Source organism: Psittacula echo (genome assembly GCF_963264785.1).
Source record: "Psittacula echo genome assembly, chromosome: 5".
In the NCBI taxonomy this organism is placed as follows: Eukaryota; Metazoa; Chordata; class Aves; order Psittaciformes; family Psittacidae; genus Psittacula; species Psittacula echo.
Window position 1 is genome coordinate 1,771,459 of NC_137739.1, and position 25,710 is coordinate 1,797,168.

Genomic DNA, 25,710 nt, shown 5'->3' on the forward strand with positions numbered 1-25,710 from the left:
TGAGAAAGATGAACAAAATGAAAGATGAGAAAAATCAGAGCACAACAGCAGGTGGGCAGGTTGGCTGGGAGTCTTCTGTAAAATATGTGTAAGCAAGGGTATGGGTAAAAAATACAGAGAGAGGCAAGAGATATTGTTTGTAAGGGAGCTGCTGCTCTCCCTCCTCCCCAGCTGGTCCCTCTTGACCTTGCTCATCCTCCTCCATCAGTCCCGCATGGGGTATGGCCAATTCCTGTCTTCATAGAACTTCTTCAGGCCCTTGAGATTGACAGGGGGGAAGTAAGGGCCGAGCCTCTTCCGAATCCACCACTTCCCCTCGCTGGCGTGCTTTCCCCCGGGTTGGCTGAATTTGTACTTGAAGTGTTCCCCTCGGATCCACCTGCAGAGAGACAAAGCACAGCCTCATCAGGAGGGGATGGCAATGCTGCTGAGTGAAGGTGGAAAGGCATCGGTCCATATTTACAGGCCCTGGGAGTGAAGGTTTTGAGTTTTTCCATAGCTGGATGGAGAAATGAGCTTGACAGCACTCAGTCTGGCTGGCTCCTGCATCCTGGTGGCTCCATTCATCCATCCTTGGGATGCTCACATTCAGATGCAGCGATGCGGCCATTCCTGATGGAAAGAGGCAGTGGGGAGCTTTCGCGCTCCTCTTAGAATCCCAGACTGATTTGTGTTGGAAGGGACCTTAAAGCTTCTCCAGCTCCAACCCCTGCCTGTGGCAGGGACACCTTCCACTGGAGCAGCTTGCTCCAAGCCCCTGTGTCCAACCTGGCCTTGAACACTGCCAGGGATGGGGCAGCCACAGCTTCTCTGGGCACCCTGTGCCAGCACCTCAGCATCCTCACAGGGATGCAATTTAATAATGATGCACCAGGCAGAGGAGCTTTACCACCCCCCTGTGCACTCCCACCACCACCAGCAGCTGCATACACCTCTCTACAACCAAGTTTGGAAGAAAAACAGCAGGAAAATTGTTTTCTAAGAGCAACTATGGAGAGTTTCTGCCTGAGACATTTCTAGGTATAGAGCTCAACTCCAGCCCCAGCATCCCTCAGCCCCAGCCCACGGCTGCTCCTTCTGCTCCGCAGCTTATTAGCAGAGCTACGAGCGCATCTGTTTTCTGGCTGCCTTGGGAGCTGCCAGAAAAGGAGCTTTGCAAACAGTGCAGAAAGAAGCATTCATCAGTGTCGCCAAACACATTCGGAGCCTGACCGTGCCGCTCGGTTCGGTGCCGCTTGATGTAGGGCATGCTGACATGAGAAGGAGTAACACCCCGGTCCTCCAGCGATGTGGTCCCTGTTTGCAGAGTGCATCGCTGCCTTTACTGGCTAAGTTCATAAAATAAGCCACAAAATAAAAATGTCAAAGTCATGTCAATGCTCATTTAAACCTGCTTTGCTTCACTACTAAAATACAAACCTTGCTACTGAGCAGGGCACGGCGCTCCCGCAGCTGCTCGCTGCACCTCGGGCAGCCATAAAGTTCCTTCCTACTGCTAAAATAATTAGGGATGACTCCTGTATATTTACCATTAGTGCTCACCTTTGGAACGCTGCCACTCCAATGGGTGATTGGAGACAACAGATTAAAAGGTCTGCTGTCATCATCGCATCTCGACATCTCAATTTAGATCTTGCTGGGTACCCAGATGGGCGATACAGGAGCGATTCTCCTAACACAGCACATGAACACGGAGCTGTTCCTCACGCCCATCACTTGCTGCTGCCTTGCAGCAACCCACAATAAATCTGTTTTCTGATTGTCTCCTGGCTGAAATGAAAGCAGGAAAAATATCCCCATGCTTCCCCCTCTGCTGAGGATAAAGGGATGGATCCAAGGAAACCCAGATTAAAGCATTTGGAGCTGCACAGGGACAGCTCTAATTTAAGCAATGGGTTAAGGCTGAGTGCTGAGGGAAGAGAGGGGATGGAGATGTTCCCCAGTTCCATACCACTCCACAGCAGAGCCTCCTGGGCCACCCCAGCATTCCTGCTTCCTGCCTGCTGATAGAAGCTGCAGGGAAGCAGGATACCACCCTCCAAATACAGGCAGGTCAATGGGAAAAGGCAGAGGTGATGCCTTAGCCCTGGCTGGGGCTCAGGGTGCACAAACCTGCATCTCATCACCATAAATGTAGCCCTGCAGCTGCTGGCTTCATTACAGCCAGGGCTGCTTCTGCACCTTCTCTCCCTCCTCTTTGCTGAGGCTGCTCAAAGTCAAACGGGGGCTGAAGTGTTGCTCCCACAGTGTTTACTTCACAGGAGCACAAAATTTCCTGTTAATAATTAGACATTACAGAGCAGCAACATTCCCGTGGGCCTGGGTCGCCTCCAGGCTCCTGCGCGGGATGGCTGGAGATTTCCAAGCTGCTTCCTTGCTTTCTTGAATTCAAAATACCACATCCACCTCCCCCAAAAGCTTCAGGGGCTGATTTTACGTCAGTTCCTCTCCTGCTTGACGCCTCCCTCTGCCTCCCACACTGGGGATTTTGGGGGTTTTCTTCACTAAGCAACTGCAGAGCATCTACCAAGTTGGACCCATCTCCATGTATACCCATGATGTGGGGATAACGGAGTGCCCCATGCAGAAGGAGCTATCTGCAAACCACATCAGGCAGAATTCCCATTTTCCAGATGGGGATGCAGAGAGCACAGAGAGCAGTTGACTTATCTGAGAAGACCTGGGATACCCCAGGAGATGTCAGGTCTCTGCACCAGACACAGAAGCGCCTTCTCCCCAACCTCAAGGACTGTCCTATAACCCCTCTGGAATGAAAATTTCCTTGTCCCTTTTGAACAGGCTTTGCCCACATTAAATAATACCTATCATCTGATTTGGTATGATTTTTCCCATATGTTCTCTGTCTATTAAAACTCTCATTATCAAAGGGGTTGACATGTAAAACTAGAACCGTGTGAGCATTAAAGCAACCACATGCAACTGAAGATGCATTTTTGTGGCATAAAGTTTGCCTTTCTATCTGACTACGTTTCAAACTCATCTGTTCAGAGCCTAAAAAAGAATCTGAAGAGTCCCCCCCAAACCCCCAACTTCTAAATTCAGCCACAGTCTTGTCCCAACCACAATCACTCTGCTTCCTCCAGCATGCTCCATCTGAGCCATGATCTGCTGTGTTGTGATGCATGGTCCACATCAGGATGACAAGATCCATGGAAGAGGAACCTACATAGCTCTGTGGGCTATGGAGCTTGTAAACTCCATGCTGAGCAATTCCAGGAGCTGAACCACTCACCCAGTGATGAGTTATAAAGCTCTGGAACACCACAACCTCAGGGCTCCTTCACCGCCAGCACTTCTCTGGGATCCAGGACACAAGACTTGAAGGTTTTCGGGAAATGGAGGTACCAAAGAGCCTTCACACAGCTACAGCAACCAAAGTGTGGAGAAACCGCAATGGAAATACCTCTGTGCAGCAGAATACCTCTTAGCATCAGAATCTGGATGACGACAGCAGCATCTGGACCCTGCGCTATCCATTCTCTCCATCCGTCCCACGGTTAGTGGGAGAAACATGGAAAACCTGGAACCTTTCCTTGCAAGACTCAAGTATGTAAAAGCTGCAGAGTTTAATACTCACCAGAGCGTCTCATTTCAGGGCTCACAGAGTTTACAAGCATCACTTGGAGCCCTGGACAGCTTGTAACTCAGGTGAGATGCTCGCATGCATAGTCACCTGCATCCCAAGATACCACTACAAGCTATAGCTCACCTTATCAGCAATTGCTTGTGTTTTGTGCAACTCTGTGGCTCACACAAAGACCTTCTGGCTGGTGGAAGAGATCCAGAGGTCTCTGAGCCCCCTATGATGCAGGAGACCGCCAGCATGCATGAACCATACTTGCTGCTCTGGAGACATGGGAACATCCTCAAGAAGGTCATGAAGAAGTTATCTGACTTCATCTACATCAAAAGGAGTCTAATGCCACATGGGTCACTCATGCTGGGAGAAGGATGGGCAAGACTCCTCTTTCAGAGGAGACAGACAGAAAGGTCAGGAAGGACAATCCCGGCTGCAAGCAGTTTCCCAGGATTTATGGAGCAAACACAACCGGCAGCTACTCCTGGCTCCCTGGGAAGCACCAGAACCAGATACCACAGCCAGGCAGGAAATGGCTCAGGAGAAGAGTTAGGCTGAATCCAGTCAGATCCGTGTGGAAACACACAAGGGATAAATAATCATTTGAGAAGCCAGAATGAAGCCTAGAACGGTTTGGGGTGAAGGTAACTTAAAGCTAATCCACTTCCAACCCCTGTCACGTCCAGGGACACCTTTCAGCAGAGCAGTTTGCTCCAAGCCCCATCCAACCTGGCCTTGAACACTGCCAGGGATGGGGCAGCCACAGCTTCTCTGGGCAACCTGTGCCCAGAATCAAGATACGATCAGATAAAGCAAGTGAAGTCATTTCTCCTCCAGGAGATGGAAAATTCTCTCTGCTATGACCACAACAGGGCAAGGGACAGAAAGGCCCCTTTGGCAGCTTCTTCTGAGCCCAGTGAAGGTGCTGGCAGAGCGACAGTGCTGATGCCCATGTAGATAGATGGAAGAGAGAGGACAGAACTACAGGGATGCCCAGAAGGACCCCACCACCCCACATGGGATACCAGGACCCGTCTGCAACCACTCTTCTGGACAAGCACTCTCTCCATCACCACCCACATCGGGCATCACCACCACAGCCTCGGGGAGGGCAGAAAGGCTAAAAATAAAAAGCCTTATTTTTTACATCAATATCTCCATCCCCCAGATGCCCGGTAGCAGCTGCACTGCAGCACTTTCAACATTCGATCATATATCAGCCTCTTATGACATCTTCCAACTGGACGTGTTAGAAATTAGCAGCAAGACTGGAGTTGGTGGGATGCAGGGCTAAATCTCCCAGACAGCTGTAATTAGTTCCAGAGGGTGCAGCTGTCTCCATGCAACAGCTGAGGGCTTCGAGGGAAAAAACCAGAGCCCATGGTTTCTGTTAGAATTAATGGCCTGACAGGCCAAGGCAGGCTGGGAGAGGGAAGAAAGAAACCAAAACATGGGGCGGCTCTTCCATTTTTAGGGGCTTTTTTTTGTTGTTCTTGAGGTTCCCCACTCCATTGTAAATCAGGGAGCAAGGGGCAGTGGAAAGTACAAATTCATTATAGTAACAGAGCCTCCATCATCGGCTTTCTTGCTTCTTCGAGCCCTGTTAGTAGGAGGGATCATAAATTCATCTTGGCCCACGTTTGCAGAAAAAGGGCAGTTTTATGGGTTGTTTTTCAATGCTGCTGAGTTCTCTTTCTCCAAGGCTCCTGCGAGGTCTGGGCCTGCAGAGCCAGAGCATCCCATGGGCAGTTTCTCCTCAAAACTCTCCTGGGAGATGGCAAAGTGGGGGTTTTCCCCCATGGACAGGTTAGGAAGGGAGGCTGGAGGCTGGGGCTACACTGAGGGGAGAGCAAACTTGGGTTTCACTGAAACCAGGTGTGATGGGGATGCAGCTGATGCTCCCAATGTAGCCCAGGCAGGAGCTGCCCTCACCAAAGAAGATGCTCCCACAGCCACGGGACAGACTAAACTTCCCCTCACTCAGCTTGAGCTTGCTACCCCTTGTTCTATCACTTACTACTTGAGAGACAAGACCAGCCACCTCCTGGCTCCATCCTCCTTTCAGGTAGCTGTAGATGAGCTCTGCCATCCTGACAATGCTCAGACACTGAGGTTGTTTTTAACCACAAGAAAATCACTCAAACTTTCACTCAGGACAATGGAATTATTTCATTCTGGCAATATCAGACATTACAATGTTGATGATAAATTAAAGATATTCTTTTAAATTATAGTATAGAGGGAAAGAAGCAGCAAACTGCAATAAAACATTTCACCATGATGAAACCCACTGCAAAAGTCAAAAGAACATGTTTCTACCTTTTCACCTCTGAGGATCCTGTCACCTCCCAGGACAGGTTCATTACTCGTCCCCTCTGGACCATATGGGGACATGGAGGGAGACTTGTCTGAACTGCCACAGGGTCAGAGGAGGCACTTGATTCAGCCAAACCCAAGTTCAAACCTTGAAGGACTCACATCCCTATGGATGCTCCTAAGCACCGCTTCTGTCACCCTGAAAGATATTTTGGGAGAGACCTTGCACAACAGAAATGCCATTTCCATCTACATCCCAGTGATGCCCATGTCTTCCAATAATCCTATATTCCCTGCTGCTACGAGTAAAGGACACCAAACACTATATTCGTCTTGTGTTCCTACAGCCAGGTAGCATCGAATGGGAAATGCTGCCTCCATAAATAACACCACCACTACAAATCCAGGTCTTCAGATCCATGTTGGGGCCTTTTTCAACAAAGTGCTACTATAATTGGAATAAAAGTCCTTAAGTGAACATGATTTAATATCAGAGACATCGAACACTTCAGGTCAAAAATAACAAACTGGGGTTTCTTTTTACCTCCTCCTGTAGGCAAAACTCTGATTTTTGTTTTCTTTTATTGTTGCAGTCTGCTTCCATGACGGTGTGTTAAACACTTATGAATTTCTCAGCCAAAGCCCTACCGTTCAGATTTACGAGGGCTGGTGTTTTATGAACTATCCGCTGCCCAAGCATATTTGGTAAATCCACATTCCACAAACATCACTGTGCTTGAAGTAAAGCTTCACACTCAGCTAGGCTGAGCGCTCAACAATACCCTCATTTTTAATCAGTCACCTGTTTCTCATTTTAAGTTTATCACACTTGAAAAAATACTATAATTTCTGGAGTTGTAAAGAAACCTACAAACTTTGGTCTCCGAAATTTCATTTCGAAGGCATTAACTCATTCTGAAAGTCCCTTGGCTATTGAAGGTGTAGAGTTTCCATTAACAGAATAAACTCCGTGGAGTATGGAGTGTAATGTTCTTATGGAAAACAGTCCCTTCCCCTAATTATTTAGTCTAGCAGGGAATGAAAATAATTAAGTCTCAAAATTCCCTTTTGAGTGAAGGGGGGTGCAATATGGTAGGAAAATTAGGCTTTTTTTCAACCCAGCTACTGAAGGGAGCTGAGCTGTGGTGGGCACAATCAGAGAATCAGAATCACAGACTGGTTTGGGTTGGAAGGGACCTTAAAGCTCCTCCAGCTCCAACCCCTGCCATGGGCAGGGACACCTTCCACTGGAGCAGCTTGCTCCAAGCCCCTGTGTCCAACCTGGCCTTGAACACTGCCAGGGATGGGGCAGCCACAGCTTCTCTGGGCACCCTGTGCCAGCGCCTCAGCACCCTCACAGGGAAGAGCTTCTGCCTAAGATCTAATTCTTCTATTAATCTAGTTCTATTCACCTAAACCTGTCAGAATCGGGATGAGGCACAAAAACAGGGAAAAAAGAAGGCAAATAGTCACACAACACAAACCAGGAATGACCAAAGAAATGCAAATAGCAACAGGCATCAGTGACTGATGGGAGATCTCAGTGCAGGATCCAACCCAGACCCCAGCCCAGGGCAGGCTAAGCTGTGTTCCAAGCCCTCACCTTCACCCCTGGGTGCAATCCTGGTGGTGCCAGTGTTCCAGGTGTTGGGATTTGGCCCAAATTGTGAGCCACAACCTGGGATGCAGAGTGAAAGGGGGTGTTGGATGTTGGCCTGAGCCCAAACAAGCATTTGTAAATTGTTATTTTTATTTTACACCACCCAAAAATACCCCAGACCCATGAAAAACTTTGAAAGCAAAGTTAATGCCAGAGCAAAGGCAGCTGCCACATAAACCCAGCGCTGGATCCTGATCTTTTCCTACTATAAACTAGCTGCTAAGGAGTGAAAACAGAGGCTGGGCTTTGGTTAAACCAAGGTAACACATGAATCGAGATCCTGTTCCACAAAATCTATAGCCCCGTGTGTTCAGCTGCATCCATGCTTCTGTGTAATTACTCACTGGACCTGCCTGTGTTCCTCTGAATGCTCTGCAATCCTTATCCTATAAAAGCTAACAAAGATAAAGATTTGCTTTAAATGCCTGAACATTTCATTTCCTCACCTGTTAGAGACTACAATAAACCACCCCCATTCCCCATCTGGAGCAATGCAGTGTTATCCCAGCGACGTCTCACTTCATTATTTCATTTTAAAATGAGTTCTTGTGTTCAACTACTTTATTTTCCTTTTCATTAACATCACCGATGCCAGAAAGCAGAGCAGAGATGCAGCCTGTCTATGGTAAAGTCTTGCAAGGCAAGATGTCATGTACATTTATCGATCTTTAATCTGTTACGATGTCTTATTTTCAGCCTCAAACATGATGAACACCAACATTTTTTGGCACTTGGGGACATGTGATAATAAACAGGCCCGGGATTATCAAATGCTTCTGTCGCTCCACGAACCACAAGAGCTGTTTATTGCCAGCAGGCACCAGATGGTCCTGGCTTCTGGCTGCTGGCACCAGGGGACACCTAATTCGAACTGGTGACTTGGTGTCTAAAGGGCCCAGGTCCTGCTAAAATCCCAGGGTCAGCCAGTACTCATCTTTCTTCTAGTTATTGTTAATAAAAGAAATCAATGCAGAGGAACATCCTGCAGTGAATGGCACTCAGTGAATTTCTGGCACTGAACCTTGAGGACATGAGGGAAGTTTGGTGAGACTCAGGTAATAAATCCACCTGAGATGAAGCCAATGCAATACAGGTTGTATGTAAACCATCTCAGAGGAAGTGCCTTGGTAAAAGGTGGAAGTCTATGGTGTCTTAGCTGGCAGAGGAGTCTTTCCTCAGCAGGTTTGGGGGATGCACTGTTCTAAAGCTGAAAAACATCAGCAGGGTTCAAGAGGAAGTTCATTTCATGGTGCTGTGAACCTTCCTCCCTGTTTGCAGTGCATCCTAAGAGCCTCAAATGGAAAATATTAGCAAGAGCCTAATATTACTTGAGTTGATCCAAAATTCCCTTAAAATGTTTTCTCAGCTAAAAATAACTTCTTCAACAAAATAGAGACTTTTGTGAGAAATTTCCTTTTGTTAAAAACATTCAGTTTTTCATCTGTGTCTTTCACTTGCTGATGTTTGCTTTGTCTCCTCACTGAAAACACAAACACTTCCAAGACAAGTGTCCACAAAAACAATCATTTCTGCAGGACTGCTTTGTCTTTGAACTACCTCAGTAGGCCGGTAGAACTGGGGGTCACAAAGTGATCATGGCAAAAAATCTAAGGCCTTTGGGCAGGAAACCACTTCAGTGGTCATGATTCCTGTCCAAGAGAAGCAATGCTGAGCCCTTCACAGACCCGCTTTGGAACAAGCTCAGCCATGGTCCTTGTGTCCCCACTGGGAAGGTATTAAGGTGCTGAGAGCACCAGCTCTTCCTGGTGTCCTCATATAAACTCCACTATTTAAAGATCACCTGGGTGCCACCAAATACAGACACCCATCTATCAACAGAAACCATGTGTGCACAGCCAAGACAGGAACACCACTGAGTCCAGGTACTTCCAGGTCCTTGACGAAACTCAAAGCTTACCGTGGAGGTGCTCTGCCTGCAAAGGGGTTCGTTGCCATCAAGGACAAGGTTTCCTCTTCCTGGGCCAGCAGCTTCCCAGCCAAGTGGATGATCCATTCATTCTGCTCATAGGTCTTGGGGAAAGAATAGGAAACATAAATGTTAGGTGCTGCTGGGCTTGTTATGGAGTGTTACTAGTACTAAAGAATTCACATGGTCTCTGGGGAGAGATTACAACTGATTCAGGTAGCAAACAATGTGTTGCAGGGAACAGATCCCATGGGATCCAACACCCTGAGGTCTACACCAAGACCTTCTGTCATCTGCAGGGAGCAGGGAGAGCTTCACTGAGCTTTTCTCATCTGGAAATTGTTCCCAAGGGTACGGACACAACCAAGGGTGTGCAAATCACAAAGGCTGAATGAGTTGTTTGTTAGCTGAGCTGGGACGGCTACGTGCACCTTCCCAGTCTCCCCAGGCTGCAAAGCAGCATCCTTCATCCTCTAAGCATCCCCAAAGGAATTCACATCACAGCCGAGGGACCCAAGAGTGTGCCCATGGCCAGCGATCACAGCTCTGCTCATGACAGAGACTAGGTGACAGTCAGGGATTCATCTTCACCCTCACCCAGCCCAGTGACCTCTGCTCAAGGCCTGGGTGGGTATTTCTGCCCACCTGCATCATTCCTGTGCCAGGAAGAAGCCTACAACTGCTGCTGCCAGGAAAACATAGAGCATCACTGGTCTAGGGGACATGCAGCACACAGCCTCTCCTGGGCAAAGGCACCTATCACCTCTTGTTCTCCCCAACACCCATCAGCTGTGGCTCCTCCAAACCTTGGATCAGAAATCAATTTGTGACTTCACACATCTCTAACATGGTTGGAGCATTCTTGCCAATTCTGCACCCCAAATACTTGATCTAAATAATTTCTTTTGGCAGCAAGCCCCACAGAGGACAGTAATGGCATGTTTTGAAATGCCAATCCATCCATTGCTTTAAATAGGTTGCTTTCTCTGTTGTGTTATCCAAGAGAAAACAGAAGAAAGTGACTTCTCTATTCCCAGTTCCAATCTCCTCTTTATTTCCTTGCATCTCTCTGTCCTCCTGACACCCCATGCCTGTGCCTTACCCTTCACCACACAGCCACTGAAGAGAAGCAGCTCGGCTCTTGGGAACCGCAGAGGCAGAACCTGACTGCATTTCCCTCTCTGCAGGAATCCATGCATCTCATGTTCCTGCTGAAGTTCCATAAAAAGCATTTCCCCTTCTGATGACTTTCTGTGCCTTCTGCTTCCATTATGATTCTATTTGCCTCCTTTTCTCATGTGTACCTAAATGGATTTTTGAATGCAAGCAGTAGGGGACACTGTGGGAAAGCGAAACCCAGCAGCTGTACCTGCAGGACTGTGACTAAGGCAGAGCATGAAGGCAAAATTACTCTGCAAAGCTTCTCTAATGGCAAAGTTTGTTATTCCCGTTGCTAAGGGAAGCAGAGGAGAGAAACACCAGAGATGGAGAACATCAAACACTGGTGGGAAGGTGCATCAAGCAGCGGCTCTACCTCACAGGGTTCCTCATCTGTGCTCATCACAACTGAGAGGAAAACCACAGCTATTTAAGACAACAACATCGTAAAAAAGATTCTCTCCCCTTCCGCCTGCTTCCATCCTGCCTCACTGCGTGGTTCATTCCAGCATCACCATGGATGGGTGCTGGAGTCAGGGATGCTTCCCACCACCAGCCCCGTGCTTGCTCTGCCCACCCCAAGGCCCCGTTTACCCTCTGGTGCATCCCTCTGTTCACCAGCATCCTGTGCCACCCTGTCTCCCATCTCCTGGTGCAGAAGAGGTGGTGGCGGCTCTCAAGGAGGGACAGGGCAACCTCAGTCCCTGGGGGATCGAGGTCACCATGGCCCCAGCACAGAGATCCGAGAGGTAAAACATGGTGGGTCCTGGAGCCAGGAGCTTGGCATCATGTGAGATGTTAAACACCAACCTTGCAAATCTGGCAGGGATGCTGCAGCCCTGCCAAGGACCTGGCCATGTCATCATGGGACAACTCACACCAAGACACCCACTGTGCCAAGCAACCCTATACCCCTTGAGAGCTCCATGATGCCTGAGATGCTTATTTCAGGCCAGGCTTTACATGGATGCCGGCACCTGGGGAGTCCTTTCCAAGAGGTGAAACAGCAACTGCAGATGACCAAGTATCTTGAGTCAGATCCTCAGCATCCAGTGCCTCCCTGGACATCCCTTTTTAAAGTGCTCTGTTTGATTTTAAGCTCTATTTGTAGGAGGGCCTGGGAGGTGTGAGGGTACCTTTGTGCAAGCTGGGGACAAGAGAAGAACAGAAAGAGAAATCACCAGACCCCCATAGAGCTTTACGGAGGACCCCAAATCTTCAAAGCCTGATTCAAGAGCAGGAGGGTCTGTAGTGGTGGGACTGGCTCCCTGGCTCACACAGTCTCCAAATCATTAATTAGCAGCTCTATGTGCCCCAGAGTTGGACTTCTGGTTTGTAAAGTGTTTTGCTTGTAAAATTTACAACATGTCTGGCCCCAGCAAAGTCTGTGGTGAGAAGTTTCCACCCGGAGCAGCCCCCTGCACTCCCCCCAGCACCAAGGCTTAGATACTGCACACCACTGATGCTCAGAGTAGTGACAACCATGCTGTTTAACTCATCACTCTGTAAACGGATACGGTGGCAAAGGGAGAGAAAAAAGAGCCCAGGAGATCTGGGCTGCGTCCAGGGAAGCATCACACCCATAAAGTGGGAGGGTGATGGTTCCTCTGTCTGTGGATCCAGTGGGACCCAGACCTAAACACCATCTGCAGAGTGGCAATGGTCAGGATGGGAGGGATTCCCTGGTACTGACGTTCTGCCAGCTCTTGAGTGTGCCAAGCAAGAGAGTCATAGCTGGAATCATCCAGTAGATTAACAGTAATAATAACAAAAGCCAGGACAGATGCACACATTGCATCTATCTACACATACTGTGCGTATCAGGTTTATCTTTAGGTTTTGGATCTTCAAAGAGCACAAAGAGAAGCAGCTGGGACTGACCCTGCACCAGCGACATAAGGCCCCAGGCTGCTCTGATTCCATCAAGACATGTGCATGGATCAAGGCTCCAACACATACCTCCTGCCCTCCAAAATCTGAGCTGCACAAGTCACTGTCGAACCTGAGCAGAGCATCCCTGAGGAGGTGCAGTCCCCTCAAAAGGAGGGACATGCCTCCCTCCTTCATCTTTTGAGAGTTTTCTTTCTGTTTTAGCATAGAAAGTAACTAAGGAACCCTAAAACCACAAAAAACCATCATCAACCCAATGAAAATGCATGAGGAAGGACCTTCACCACCAAGCCAAAGCCTTTCCATGTTCACAGACAGTCCATGCAGATCCTCAGTAATGCAACAGACACAGTCCTCCAGCAAATCAGATCATCTCCAACTCTCCTTACAACTGGTACCAGCACTCAAGACCTCCAAAAATCAGGCTTTAGGTACAACACTGTGGACTAACAAAGAGGATCTGGGACTAGGTATTAAAACACCACGAGCTTTTATTTCTTGACAGGCTTTCCCTGCCAGTCTCACTGCCTACACTGCTTTGGGATGGGGGTTTCCTCCTCCTTACCCACACATAGCCCAACACGAGGGGCTGAGCATCCCTGCACACTGGAAGCCACACTGCCCTCAGACTTCTCCTTAGCTGTTGATATTCTCTGACACTTCACCAGTGTATAAGCACATTCTCACCTTGAATACATTAGCTTCTATACAGAAGCATTTAATAACTTTACACAATTTAAACCCCAATCACTGCTAAGTCAGGCAGCAGCAAGGAGCTGGGGCAAAGCAGCTGCAGCAGCGACAGAACTGCAGAGATAACAAAGCAGAAGAGAACATAATCATCACCAAAAATCCATATAAAACCCACCCGGCGCTACAGGGAACATGTTCCCAACTGGAATAATAATAAGAAGAACCCTTTTCCTCTAGCTTTAATTGGTCATTTAATGAAAAAGGACTGTGGATTAGCGTGGCATTTTATTGAATCTCAGACCTGGCACAGGCGCACGGGAGGAGGGAAGTATGAGATGCACATGTGGAAACAGCTGGAAACTTGGCAAGGGAACCCAGCATTATTATTTCACATGGTTGGGAGCCCTGCACCATTTCACCTCGGTGTCAGTGAGTGAGGGTGGATGACAGAGGGGAAGGGGAGGTTTATGTTTCCTGTGCTGTGTCATAAGGAGCATTTTGCATCACAGCCTGCCCACCATGGGATGGAAAGCCGTAACTCCACCATCCTGGATATTTTCACCCAATATTCCCATTGCTGTTTACACTGCTGTAGTTAAGCACCTTCAACTGTTGCTGTTTAGGGAGTCTGAGCTATCAGCTGGAGAAATAACCCACATCCCACAGAACAGAGGGTATAACTAATGCATCCCTTTGCTTTCTTACAATATTCTAGCTTGCTGCTGTTTGTGACCATCCTGCTTCCCAACTGACTTAGCCAAGGAAGGTCAAAGGCTACACCAAGGGCATCCCTTCTCATTATCCCCAATAACCACATCCCCTTCTTTCTATTAGTTTCCCAAAGAGGCAAGCTGTTTCCCTGCAGGTCTGGCTCAATGTATAGTATTTCAGCAGGGGCAGTTTCTCAAGCCTCACTAAAAGCCATCCCTTAGCTTGTCCTATTGGAAAATGCCTGGGAAAGCAGCAGGTCCCCGGAGGCAGAGGGTGCAGTGAGAGCACAACAGGTCCAGCTGAGGAATAAAAGGCTGTGTGAGAGAATGGAGCAAGACTTTGGGAACTGGCTTTTAGATCTTGCCTATACAGGGAAATCACACACCTGGCATAGCTCCCGTATCACCTCTGCTTTGGAAAGAAAAGTCACTTTGTTCCAGAATGGAGTCTAGACAGGGAGATACAATAGCCACTGTAGACAAGAATCATTCCCTCCATAGACAAGGTCTCACTGTATTTATACAGCCTGTGGCACGATAGGCTATCAGTCTTATTTGGGTTTCTGGGCACTTCCATCACAATATGACTCTTACAGGTGAGCCCCATGATCCAGCCTGCAGGCTGTCCAAATGCAGCCTGGGGGTTTGGAACGATTCATATTCATAGGGAGACAACTCATGATGGTTAAAAGAAGAAAATCAAATCCTTCCACGCTGAACGTGGACCAAACTGGATGAATGCTGCAATGGAAAGTGGAAGTGAACAGAGGCCTGTATTTTTAGAAGGGGGAAGAAAGGAAATGTAAAAGGCTGAGCTTAGTACACTGCGCAGGAGGTTTAGGTTTTATTACGTTACACACCTCCTCCTCCATTCTGCTGCCTGTAAGCACCTTCTGGCTGGAAGACCAAGACATCAGAGGCTTGAATCAAGCATTTCACAAAAGTATTAATCTGCCTTCTCTATAAACTGAGGTACTTTTTCTCAGCTCTTCCAGTTCATGTCACAGTGATAACGTGAAGTCTCTGTCACAGCTATCTCCCTGTTACCAACCAGCGGAGACCCTCAGAGCATCAATCCCATTGCTGAAGGTTCTCTCTTCTCTTAGGGAGGCAGCTCAAGTTTATAAATAAGCTTACTTACATGTTGTATTTGAAAAACACACGTTGCTTCTCAGGGCCTCACAAATACTGCCTGGTGGTAGGTTTGCTGATGGTTTGTGTAGGACACAGTGACCTGGGCCACTGGTCTGACACACAGAGACCTTTGGAACCCCTTCAAGGTACAATGCAACAAGACACTGGGCTTTAAGAAATGGTATGAAGATGGCATTAGCTTTGTTATTTTCTGAGCTATTTGGTAAGCACCAAGAATGTGCCTTCACTTTGACCAGATGTAGTCCCCTAACAGAATAAATAACCTTCATGCCACAGTAAGGAAGGGAAAAGCCTTCCCTTTGATTTTTCTTTATTCAGAGCACTGAAGGCTTTCCACTGCTGCCCACTGGTGAGGAACAAATCTGTGGGAGGATAAACAAGTGGCTTTCGTAAAGTCCAAGCCATCCCACTACCAGGAAAAGTGACCAACGCGAAGCCCCAAAACTATGAGCAGTATTTTGTTTTCTGGCTGCTGTTTATTAACGATGCTGAATCCACCCACAGCCTGCCAAAAGTTGTAACACTTCTTGTGCCAGTAGCAAAGCGTAGCTCAGTTCTGGGTTGTGATGGCTGGGCTCCTACAAATGCCCACCAGAAATGAGATATCAATTACAGGAGTGTTGCCATCAGCAGCTGGAGGACAGACATTGCCTATCATGGTACCATGTTTGCCTTTTCACATTGTGCTCATCTCATGATGCACACTCAGCCCAAGAGGCTTCCATGGAGCCCACAGGCATCACCACTCACCCCTCTGTGTCTGTTCAGACCATCACCAGTTTCATTGCCCTTCTCTGGAACTTCCCCAGCAATAGCATTCATTAAGTGTGAATGAGGTGGAATCAGACCTTGGTTTAAACTCCTTTGATGGAGGTCACTGATCCGGAGTGACCAACCTCAGCAACAAGTGCCTGAACATCAGCTTCTGACTGACAGACACATTACTGCTGTTGAGAGCACCCTGCACAGAGGAGTCCAGGTTATCAGCTGAGTGATGGAGCAAAAGGGTCCTGTCCGAGGCAGCTGCTGGGAAACTACTGAAAAGGGCCACACAGATTTCCACAGACTGCTGCCGGTTTGTGGGAGTTTTTCCCCTTCTACAGACGGGAAGAAGCAACACAGACATGTTTCTGGATGGGTTCTGTCCCTGCCAGAACTAAATGAAGGGCTTCAATTCAGAGCTACAGCACCCTCGGGATGTCGAGACATAGGAAACAAAGAGGGGATTTAGGGAACAAGTGAAAAGGCATATTATATTTAGATAATAAAATTAACATGAGGAAAATTGTTTCCTGGAAAATAATGCCGTGTTACATGACGTATAATTATGGCACTACTGGAATGGTAATTAAGAGGCAGTCAACTAATAACTGCAATCCAGAGGTGGAGCAGCACCGTGGCTGCTCTGTGCCAAGGGCCTGGCCCACCCGAGCTCCGACTCTTCAAAGGGAATCCTGCAGCTACAGCCAAGGTGGAACGTTTCGCAGGAAACCCGGAGCGGAGGAAGGCGTCGTATGTCAAGTGGTGATGAGGTGCAAAGAGGAACCTGTCACAAGCAGCACAAAGGGATGGTAAATATCTTTCCCCCAAGTCCCCACCTTTTCTGCAGCCTGTCAGAGCTGGAGATGTCAGCTCCTGACCTGGCCACTGCCAAGAAACTGCAGAACCAGCCCTGTGGCCGCCTGCTTGGGAAGTGATGGGGCAGACGGCGAGCCGTGGTGCAGAAAATATCCAGAACTTCTAAACCCAAATTCCACTAATCCAGAGGCTGAAGTAACGTGGTTTTATGGACTCTGTAAACTGGTGTATGGGGTTTGCAAAACTTGCCTGGCTGCACAGTTTTCTTCTGGGGTTTTGGCTTCTGGTTCCTCATCCTTTCTGCAGCTCGGTGCGGCCCAAGTCTAAACAACACCCCAACAGCAGTGAGCTCTCCTGGACAACAGCAGGACAGGCAGCTTTGCCAGGAGCTGGCACCCAAGGTACAGCTCACAGTTTGCAAACAAACATTTGGCTACTCTGAATGGGATTTCCTTCCATGCTTAAGCAGGTATCGACATGCCTGAACATCCAGATTTGCTGCTGTGACTGGCTACTTGCCCTCCCATGGTTTTCAACAGGAGTCATCCCCACTTTTCTGAAGGTTTTTTTCTCCTTTCCACTCCTTTTGTTAAAACCTTTTCTAAGCAGGGTCTAGAACTGCTTCATGGAGACCTGTGTGCACCAGGAGCCATGGGAAGGTCCCCAGGGACAAGAAGGGGTGAGAGAGTCCTACAGTGGGCACAGGATGCACATGCTGGGACAGAGCAATGGACCCATTTCCACCCCGTGCCGTGCTCCAGAGCTGCACTAACACCTAGCTACACCTCCAGCACTAACCCACCAGAGCAGGAGCCACACTCCCTCCTCCTGCCAGCATCAGGAGACCCGCAGTGCTAATTGCTGCTAATGAGCTGGTGTGGACAGACACCTCGTCAGGCACACGCTGCAGCAGCCCCTGGGCCCAGGTGAACAGAAACTCTTGGGGGGACCTTTCAGTGAGTTAAACACTAATAACAAAGATGCAAAGAGGCCATTTCCTCTTCCTCCTTCTCCCTAGGCTGTCCTGTCCATCCCAGCCACTCAGCACCCGACCCAGCTCTGCAGAGAGACAGCACTGGGTATAACAGTATCAGAGCCTCCACTCGTCTCTGATGCATCAGTATTTATGCCCTGTCCTTTGATTTTAAACCTGAGATCACTTTGTATTTTCAAGCCTTCAAGACATTCCTGCCCTGGAAACAAACAGCTTTACTCTCATCTCAGAAATAACCTTCTGTTGGGATTGCTGGATTCCTCTTTGCTGCTGAATACAGTCAGATTCAAACCAAGAGCTCCCATTCAGCCTTCTGCACCTTTATGTAATGCTGAGCACAGTTGGTGGCTTGAGTTTTAACTTTTGCTGTCATTTTGCTGAGGGATAAGCATATCTAATGCAGATTAAATGAAATTCCAGCACATAAGAACTATGGGGGTAAATATAAACCCATGGCCAGAGAGCGATGGTTATGTCATCGCTGAGGAATCCGAACGGCGCCTAAATGAAAATACCACAAAGAAAGCAAACCCGGAAGTTTGGGGCGGGGGAGAGGAGTGAGGGAAGAGGAAGATACAGGATACAGGAACAAAGAGAAAAGCCCTGGATAATCTGAGATGGGTTTGCCTCATGCCATTGCTGTAAGCCCCAGTTTTGTAAAACCCGGTCTAAGTTCTCACGCTCACATGAAGGAGATTTTGCAGAATAAGCTAAAAGATACAGGAGAGTTAGTCTAACCAGCTTCCCCCTGTTTTAATTTATAGCTGTCACCTGTTTGCTGGTACTATGTGGGGAAATTATTTTGAGGGACTCTATATCTATAGGTAGGCAGTGGAAGCAACTACTGGCATCCCCAGAGGTGTCCCAGCAGGGATGCAGGCTGGAGTGGGCAGCCAGGGATGCCACCACCCTGGCACATCCAGGGGCTTTGTCAATGTCTTTAACTCTTTATTGCAGAGAAACAATTAAAAAACCTCACATAAATTTTCCAAGAGTTTCATTATGCTGTTAGCAGCCATCCTTTAGAAATAACAACACTTCTTTTAACATAATTAACTTAGAAGGGGCTTCAAGTATCCCCTGATCCATACCAATACGCAGTAAATCCATATAAATCGTTTTCCTTGGTCAAGGGACACCCAAGTCTCAGAAGCCCCAAAGGCATGTACCTGGAAGGCAGCAAACCACATCAGCCAGTCCAGGCGGTAGTGGTAGGGGCTGATGAAGCATGGCCTCCTTTTCAAGTTCCCAGGCTTGCATTTGAAGTCAAACTCCTCCCAGACAGCAGCAGGGTCATTGGGATCCAGGCTGGATGTCCCCTGAAGGATGACCTCTGTTCTCTCCTTGGTTATACTGTGGGATACAACATGATATTGGCTTTTGTCTCAGGTCAGGTAAAATGAGAGTCAACATGACAACAGAAGTCAATAGCCTTGTGGTAAGGTTGGATCCTGATGGCTCAAGCTACAAGACAAGCTTTGTGTCCAGACTTTTCTCCCTCCAGCAGCAAAGGACATGGAAAACTTCAACTTCCATTCCCTCTCACGCTCCCTTCTATCACACTCCAGTTGTGTCAGTTGAAGGAGGGGAGGTTTCACAGGCAACTGCACACAGAAATCCTGCCTTGAAGGTCTGGCCCCCAGACCTCCATCTGCAGGATCAGCAGAGCAACTTCTAGCTGGGACCACTCCAGCATCCCCTTTGCAAGCCTGGCTCTCCCTGAAGCACCGCTGGCCACAGGGTGCTGAGCTTCAGCTCCAACCTTGGATGGCAAAGGGCAGGACACACTCACCATGAGCCCAGGTCAACTGGCTGCAGCTCCCTGAGCTTTGGGGTGGTGGTTGGCCCCATATGGAGTACCCCCCAGGTGCTGCTCTTGGGGTACCATTAACAGCTGTCTCTATGTGCCCAACCATTTCACCATCCTGGCTGGAAGACAGGTCTTGTGGAGCTATTACTCAGCAAGAGGAGGAGGAGGTAACATGTGAGCCAACACAAACCAAGCCAAGAAAAGCAGAAAATGAAAACAAAAAGGCCCCCCATACCCAGTTGATGTATAGAAACTCAGTTAAAAGCTCCTCAGCTTTATGGCAGGTCATAGGTATTCCCTATGGGGCTTGGTTGGACTCTCTCTGCACAGCAAGGTGGTAGAGCTGTGAGGATGGCAAACTCAAGGCCATGGAAAGCTCATGTGAAAACAGCACCATCAAGTTCTCAATGACCTGTCAGTGACGCTTGCCTACACTGGAGAGCTGTTTTCCATAACTAATACAGAACGGCCTAACTCTGCCTATCAAAGCTGTCCAGCTCCCAACACCCTGCTCATTTTTTACTACTTTGGTCCTTCCTCCTCCAAACCAAGAAACTGAAAGTTTGGAAACAGCCTCCACCTTCTCCCCCAATGGCTTCCAGTGATAGATGCTTACAACCCAAGGAACGCTGCACGTCTCTGCTTATAATTGTTACCTACATTTAATAGATTTCTGGATTCTCCAGCCAAGTTCCATATTATTCACTGGGTTGAGTTATGAGCTGTGGCCAGCTGCCCAATGGTTAGAAACACACTGTAAATCAGGGACACCAAATTACTAATAAAAGTATGTTCCTACTGTGTGATTCAAAATATGTCAAGTTTCACATAATCGTATATTCATTATAAGCTGCAATCCTCTTTTTATTGGTTTACATAGGCTGGAATTACAAACATATTACAGCAGCATTTCATCACATGCTCTTTAGGTTCTGGTAACTGTTGAAACAGAAACCATAGACTGAAGAAGAATAAGAACAACAACCCAAAGAAAACAATCTCCCGTAGCTTCACCACTCCAGCCTTCAAAGAGGTTCAGGGGCTATTTCTCCTTCTCTCTCAAAGAAGAGGGAACTTCAGCATTTTCCACAACTAGTGCTTATTTTTACTATATTAAGCATGATATTTTTAACCCTGTTTTTTTCCGAACTTTTTTCTTTCCACAGAAATTTCTGCTATGTGAAAAATGGGGGAAAACATCATATTAATTTGATGGGCTTCAAGGTGTCCTCTGCATCTCCAGTGCTCACAGTGAGACCTGCTCCTCCCCTTCACCACCCGCTCAGCCAATCCTCCCAACAGCCAACCTGCTTAGAAATTCTATTTAATTACTATTGGCATCTCCTCTGGGACCTTGTCCAGAGATCACTAACCCATGAGCTGCCATCCCACCAGCTCAGACCTCTGGGGAACACTCCATGGCCACCATGGTGGTGGCCAAGCCAGAGGTCCATGCGAAGAAGACTGGCCCTGTTGCTGTCCCTGGGACAAGCTGTTGTGATGAAGCCCTGTTTCACAGAATCATGGAACGATTTGTGTTGGAAGGGACCTTAAAGCTCATCCAGTTCCAATCCCCTGCCACGGGCAGGGACCCCTTCCACTGCAGCAGCTTGCTCCAAGCCCCTGTGTCCAACCTGGCCTTGAACACTGCCAGGGATGGGGCAGCCACAGCTTCTGTGGGCACCCTGTGCCAGCGCCTCAGCACCCTCACAGGGAAGAGCTTCTGCCTAAGAGCTCATCTCAGTCTCCCCTCTGGCAGGTTAAAGCCATTCCCCTTGGCCTGTCCCTGCAGGCCCTTGTTCAAAGCCCCTCTCCAGATTTCTTGTAGGCCCCCTTTAGGCACCAGAAGACTTAAGGAAGATGTCTCAGAAGGCAGCAGCCACAGTGCTGCTGGGTCTGTCCCCTCAATCTGTCTTGGTCTTTTTTGAGGTCATTTATACTTTCGTCTCCACAATTTCCTGTAGCATGAATTCCCCAAGTCACTCGTTGGAAAAAGCACTTCCTCTTGTTGGCTTAAAACCTGCTACTCAATAGCTTGTGTGAATATCTACATGAGGGAGAGCAAATGTGAGCAGGGGAAGAGAAGCTCACCATAAATAAAGCTGGCTGGTGATGGTGAACACTATCCACTGGCTTAACTCTCCTATGGATATTTTCATACCACTATTACATTTGCTACAACAATATAATGAGGTAACTAAATGTAGCTCAAAGAAAATAAATGATAATTCAGTGGGAAAGAAACTTGCTCCTTTTCTCCTTCTCCCCCATAAACAGACATTCCAAGTCTATTGGCTACTGGAAGGATTTCTGTGTTGGTTTAAGGCACACACACTGGCTGTTGGACTATTCTGGAGAGAGGAACAAAGCAAAATGATGTGCATGTACCTCCCAAAAGCTCCGTAGGTATTCACTATCCTGAGAGGGTTGAACGACGTGTTCATGACTTGTCTGGAGTTGAGCAGGTTTAGGACAACTGGGATGCTGAGATAAACAATGAGGAGGCCGAAGGAGATGTTCACTACTTTGCGGATATAGCAGCCTGTTTGGGACACAGAAGCAGATCAGAAGAAGGTGATTTCACTGCCAGCAATGGGCTCTGCTCCCCCAGCTCCCCTAAATGACCCTCCTATGGTGGCCAGGACCCTGCCTGGGTACTTACAGCTGTTCTCAGGCTGGGGCAGACACACACTCCACCGTAATCAACCTGACCTTGCCAAGGGCCATACACAATCGCTCCCAAGATCTGCCTTTCTCTAAATAGTCTCAGAAAGGGCTGAAAAGAAAAATGTCTAAAATGTCACATTAAACAGTGCTTTTATACAGGGGAAAAAACACAGCTGGCACTTGCACCTTGCTCAGAATTGCCCTCCTGGTTTGTAAGCTGTGTATGGAGAGACTCCAGCTCCCCATGGCTGCCCCAAACTCTCACCACCCAGATTATTTCTTGCATTTTCCTCCTTCTTGCTCACTACCTCCATTTAAACCTCATTTTCCTTTTGCAAAGTCTCTATTGCTTATTCTATGCACCAGCACTTTGGTATTGGGTTTGCAGGAGCAGCACAGGGCTGTGCCGGATTTCAGTCTAAGGAGACACTGACTGCAATCAGACAAATAAGCAGATGTGACCTCGGAGGGGTTCCTACCCTTATGGCCATTTTAGATTTATTTAACATCAACAGCCAAAGGATCAGATTCAAAGCAATTGCATGGAGCTTCCCCCTTATCTCTGCAGGAGAGGGATGTTTATTTGAACCTCTCTCAGAAGCTATTAATAATTGTTTAGTCTGAGAACATTTCTGGAGAACATGTGATTTGGAAGGAGCTCACTGAGATGCTTCCACTTGCCCCCTGTGCTGCTGTGGGAGTTCTATAAGGCTGTTGGGCATTTTCTTGTCTTTTAGATGGGCTGAACTTCTTAACCTGTAATTAAAGAACACGTACAAACACATGGACATGGACTGTGCATGGCCATGACTGTCCTTCAGCAGGTGGTGATTGTCATCATCATGCCCTTGGAGTCACAAACGATCTACATGGCAAGAATGGAGCAAAACCTGGGGACATGAGCTAATGGGATCTGGATGGAGCAGGCAGGAACAGAGCACTAGCAATGGGAATTGGAGGTCTCTGTAGGAATTACACACACACACTTCAAGGATGTGGTCAAAGCTTTGTAAAATCAGGCCACGAGTGGGGCATGGCTGCATGCCCTCTTGTCTTCTGCTCCGGTGACCCAGGGGTGAGGGCTCCTCTAAGTCTTTTGCCATCAGCACCAGCTCAATGGCCTCTGCTTTGTTAGCAGGAAAAATATGTAGGAATCCAATTCTACCCAGAACATTACACCCTGGCCTTTACTTATAGATTACCCCTTTGTAAAAGCCCAGAAGGGACACCTCAACTCTCCAGAGCGGTGGCATGTATTGATGGCTCTCCTTGCTTGGGCATCTTGGCTCAGTTAAGGTGTTTTCTGGAGAACATCACAGAAAAGGAGCAAGTTCCTCAATAAAAAGGATCTACCTCCCCTTCACAGTGACTCACCAAGTGCCAAACCAAAGAGCTGCCCTTTGGCTTCTCTTTCAGAAAGGAAAGTGCAACTTCAGTGTTGTTTGGGACTGGATGCAAAAACAGAGCTGGTAGGAAAGCTTTAGGCATTCTCAGCCTCTAAAGGAAAGCTACTGGTGGAGGGAAAGCTGGTAAAGATTTTTTCCAGCAAAATATGTAATATAGGAGACAGAAAGCTTAATGGAACTGCATTAGCCTTGCTGGAACTAAAGCTCCTGGTTAATAACCCATGTTTCTTGGTAGATGAGAAAGGACTAGAGACAGATGCTGTCTCCTGCTGATATTTTTCATTCTTCTGACAGATGTTTGGTATATCTAAAAACGAGCATCTGTGATTGTTGTTGATATGAGAGGCAATTTGTTGCTTATACATGGTTTATAAAACTGCTACAAACACAAGCCTACATCTGTTATGCAGCCCCATGAAAAATATTCCAGTGTTGCTTGTGCAGGGGATGTTCTGGAACAGGGCTGCTTGAAAACTCCCTTCAGAGGAAACACCGGCTGCATCGATCCCTTTCCTTCAGTTACACACCCCCTTGTATTTGGTTTTCCATATTCCCAGCAGCCAGGGCTCTTTTCCTGTTAGCAAAAGAGTTGTTGGACCAACACTGGATCAACAATTTATTTCTTTCTAGAAGACCAACCTCATGTCCAGTTACTTAATCAGGGAAGCACGGTGTTCGTGCAGCCCTAGCACCCATGGGTGCAAAAGGCAGGAGGGCAGATGGGTCACAGGGCCACTGTGCCATGGGGCAGAGAGGAGAGCAAATGTGAGAGCTGCTTCTGTGCCCAACTTCCAACACAAAAATCTTCACCTCACAACAAAATCACAAAATCTTCACCTCAAGCTGCGCTGGGGGCTTCATCCTTGACTTTAAATCACAGAGCCACAGACTTGTTTAGGATTGGAAGGGACCTTAAAGCCCATCCAGCTCCAACCCCTGCCACAAGCAGGGACCCCTTCCACTGGAGCAGCTTGCTCCAAGCCCCTGTGTCCAACCTGGCCTTGAACACTGCCAGGGATGGGGCAGCCACAGCTTCTCTGGGCACCCTGTGCCAGCGCCTCAGCCCCCTCACAGGGAAGAACTTCTTCCTAATGCCCAATCTCAATCTCCCCTCTGTCAGTTTAAAACCCTTGATCTGTCCCTTCATGCCCTTGTAAAATGCCTTTGCTAGGGGAATAACTCACCCAGGGGAAGCTTCTCCTTGGCTGCCTCTTTGCTCTGCATCTGCACCACACGCTCTTTCACCCTGGAGCTGAAGAGGAACCCCAGGCTGACGTCATCAAAGCAGGCGATGCTGGGCACCATGGTTAGCCAGTTGAGGAAACTCAGGTTTCCACTGATGATCAGAAGCACCTACATGGGAAAGAAGACAGCAGAGGGTGTTGCATCAGCTTAAATGACAAGCGAAAAGTGTGGTAAGGGAACTGCTGGATGGATTTTAGCACCTCAGCACATACTTTGCTGCTTTTCCATGATTGCAGCAGTGATGGCAAACCTTTCCCTCCCTGTTCAGGCTCCAGCCCAAATGTACCCCACTGGCTTGCAATTGCTTTCAGCAGGAGAAAGCTCAGCCAGGGTACAGTGTGATTGGATTTCCATAGAGCTCCTGGGGCTGGCACAGCGGGTCAGCCCTTTGGAATAGTCTGCTTCCAGCTTATGCCAATGTATCTGTGATAGCAATGTTCCTGAACCCTTTCAGGAGGAAATACTGGAGCTTCTAATTAAAGAGCTGCATTAAATATGAAAGTGTGGATTTTTAAGAGGTCTTTAAAAAGAATTTTAGCTTTTGTTGGCCACTGAGATTGTCTTGCATGTGTAAGGCAGAGAAAGTGGAAAAATCTGAACCTCTGGAAGAGTCTCCATAAGCATCTGTACACACTGGGAAGGGCCTTTTGAAGGCACAGGTTATTTTTTGTCTTACTCTTACAATGACCTGAGAAATGAGAGGAACCTTCTTGCCATTCTCCAGCAAGTCCTAATGAACATCAGGCTCATCAGTCTTTGGGCACTGCTTGTTTAGTCTTGATCATGAATCACATCTTCACAGCACATGGCTTCATGTTGCAGGTGTAAGATGTCACTTCCTCACCACATTCACACATCAGCCATGGGGAAGGTGCAGGTAAACGCTGCTCAAGTACATGCCAG

General features: G+C 47.9%; 1 protein-coding gene across 1 annotated transcript in view; it reads right to left on the reverse strand.

Moving 5' to 3' along the window:
* Positions 1 to 204: 204 nt before the first annotated feature.
* The window catches only part of LMF1 (lipase maturation factor 1), a gene marked incomplete at both ends in the record, with an annotated part of 185,806 nt that continues 160,300 nt past the window's right edge, over positions 205 to 25,710 (reverse strand). Inside the window, 5 exons of the mRNA XM_080619377.1 lie at positions 205 to 379; positions 9,493 to 9,605; positions 18,849 to 19,032; positions 21,878 to 22,031; positions 24,747 to 24,915. Coding sequence (XP_080475503.1) covers positions 205 to 379; positions 9,493 to 9,605; positions 18,849 to 19,032; positions 21,878 to 22,031; positions 24,747 to 24,915 — 795 coding nt within the window. The remainder of the gene's footprint in view (positions 380 to 9,492; positions 9,606 to 18,848; positions 19,033 to 21,877; positions 22,032 to 24,746; positions 24,916 to 25,710) is intronic.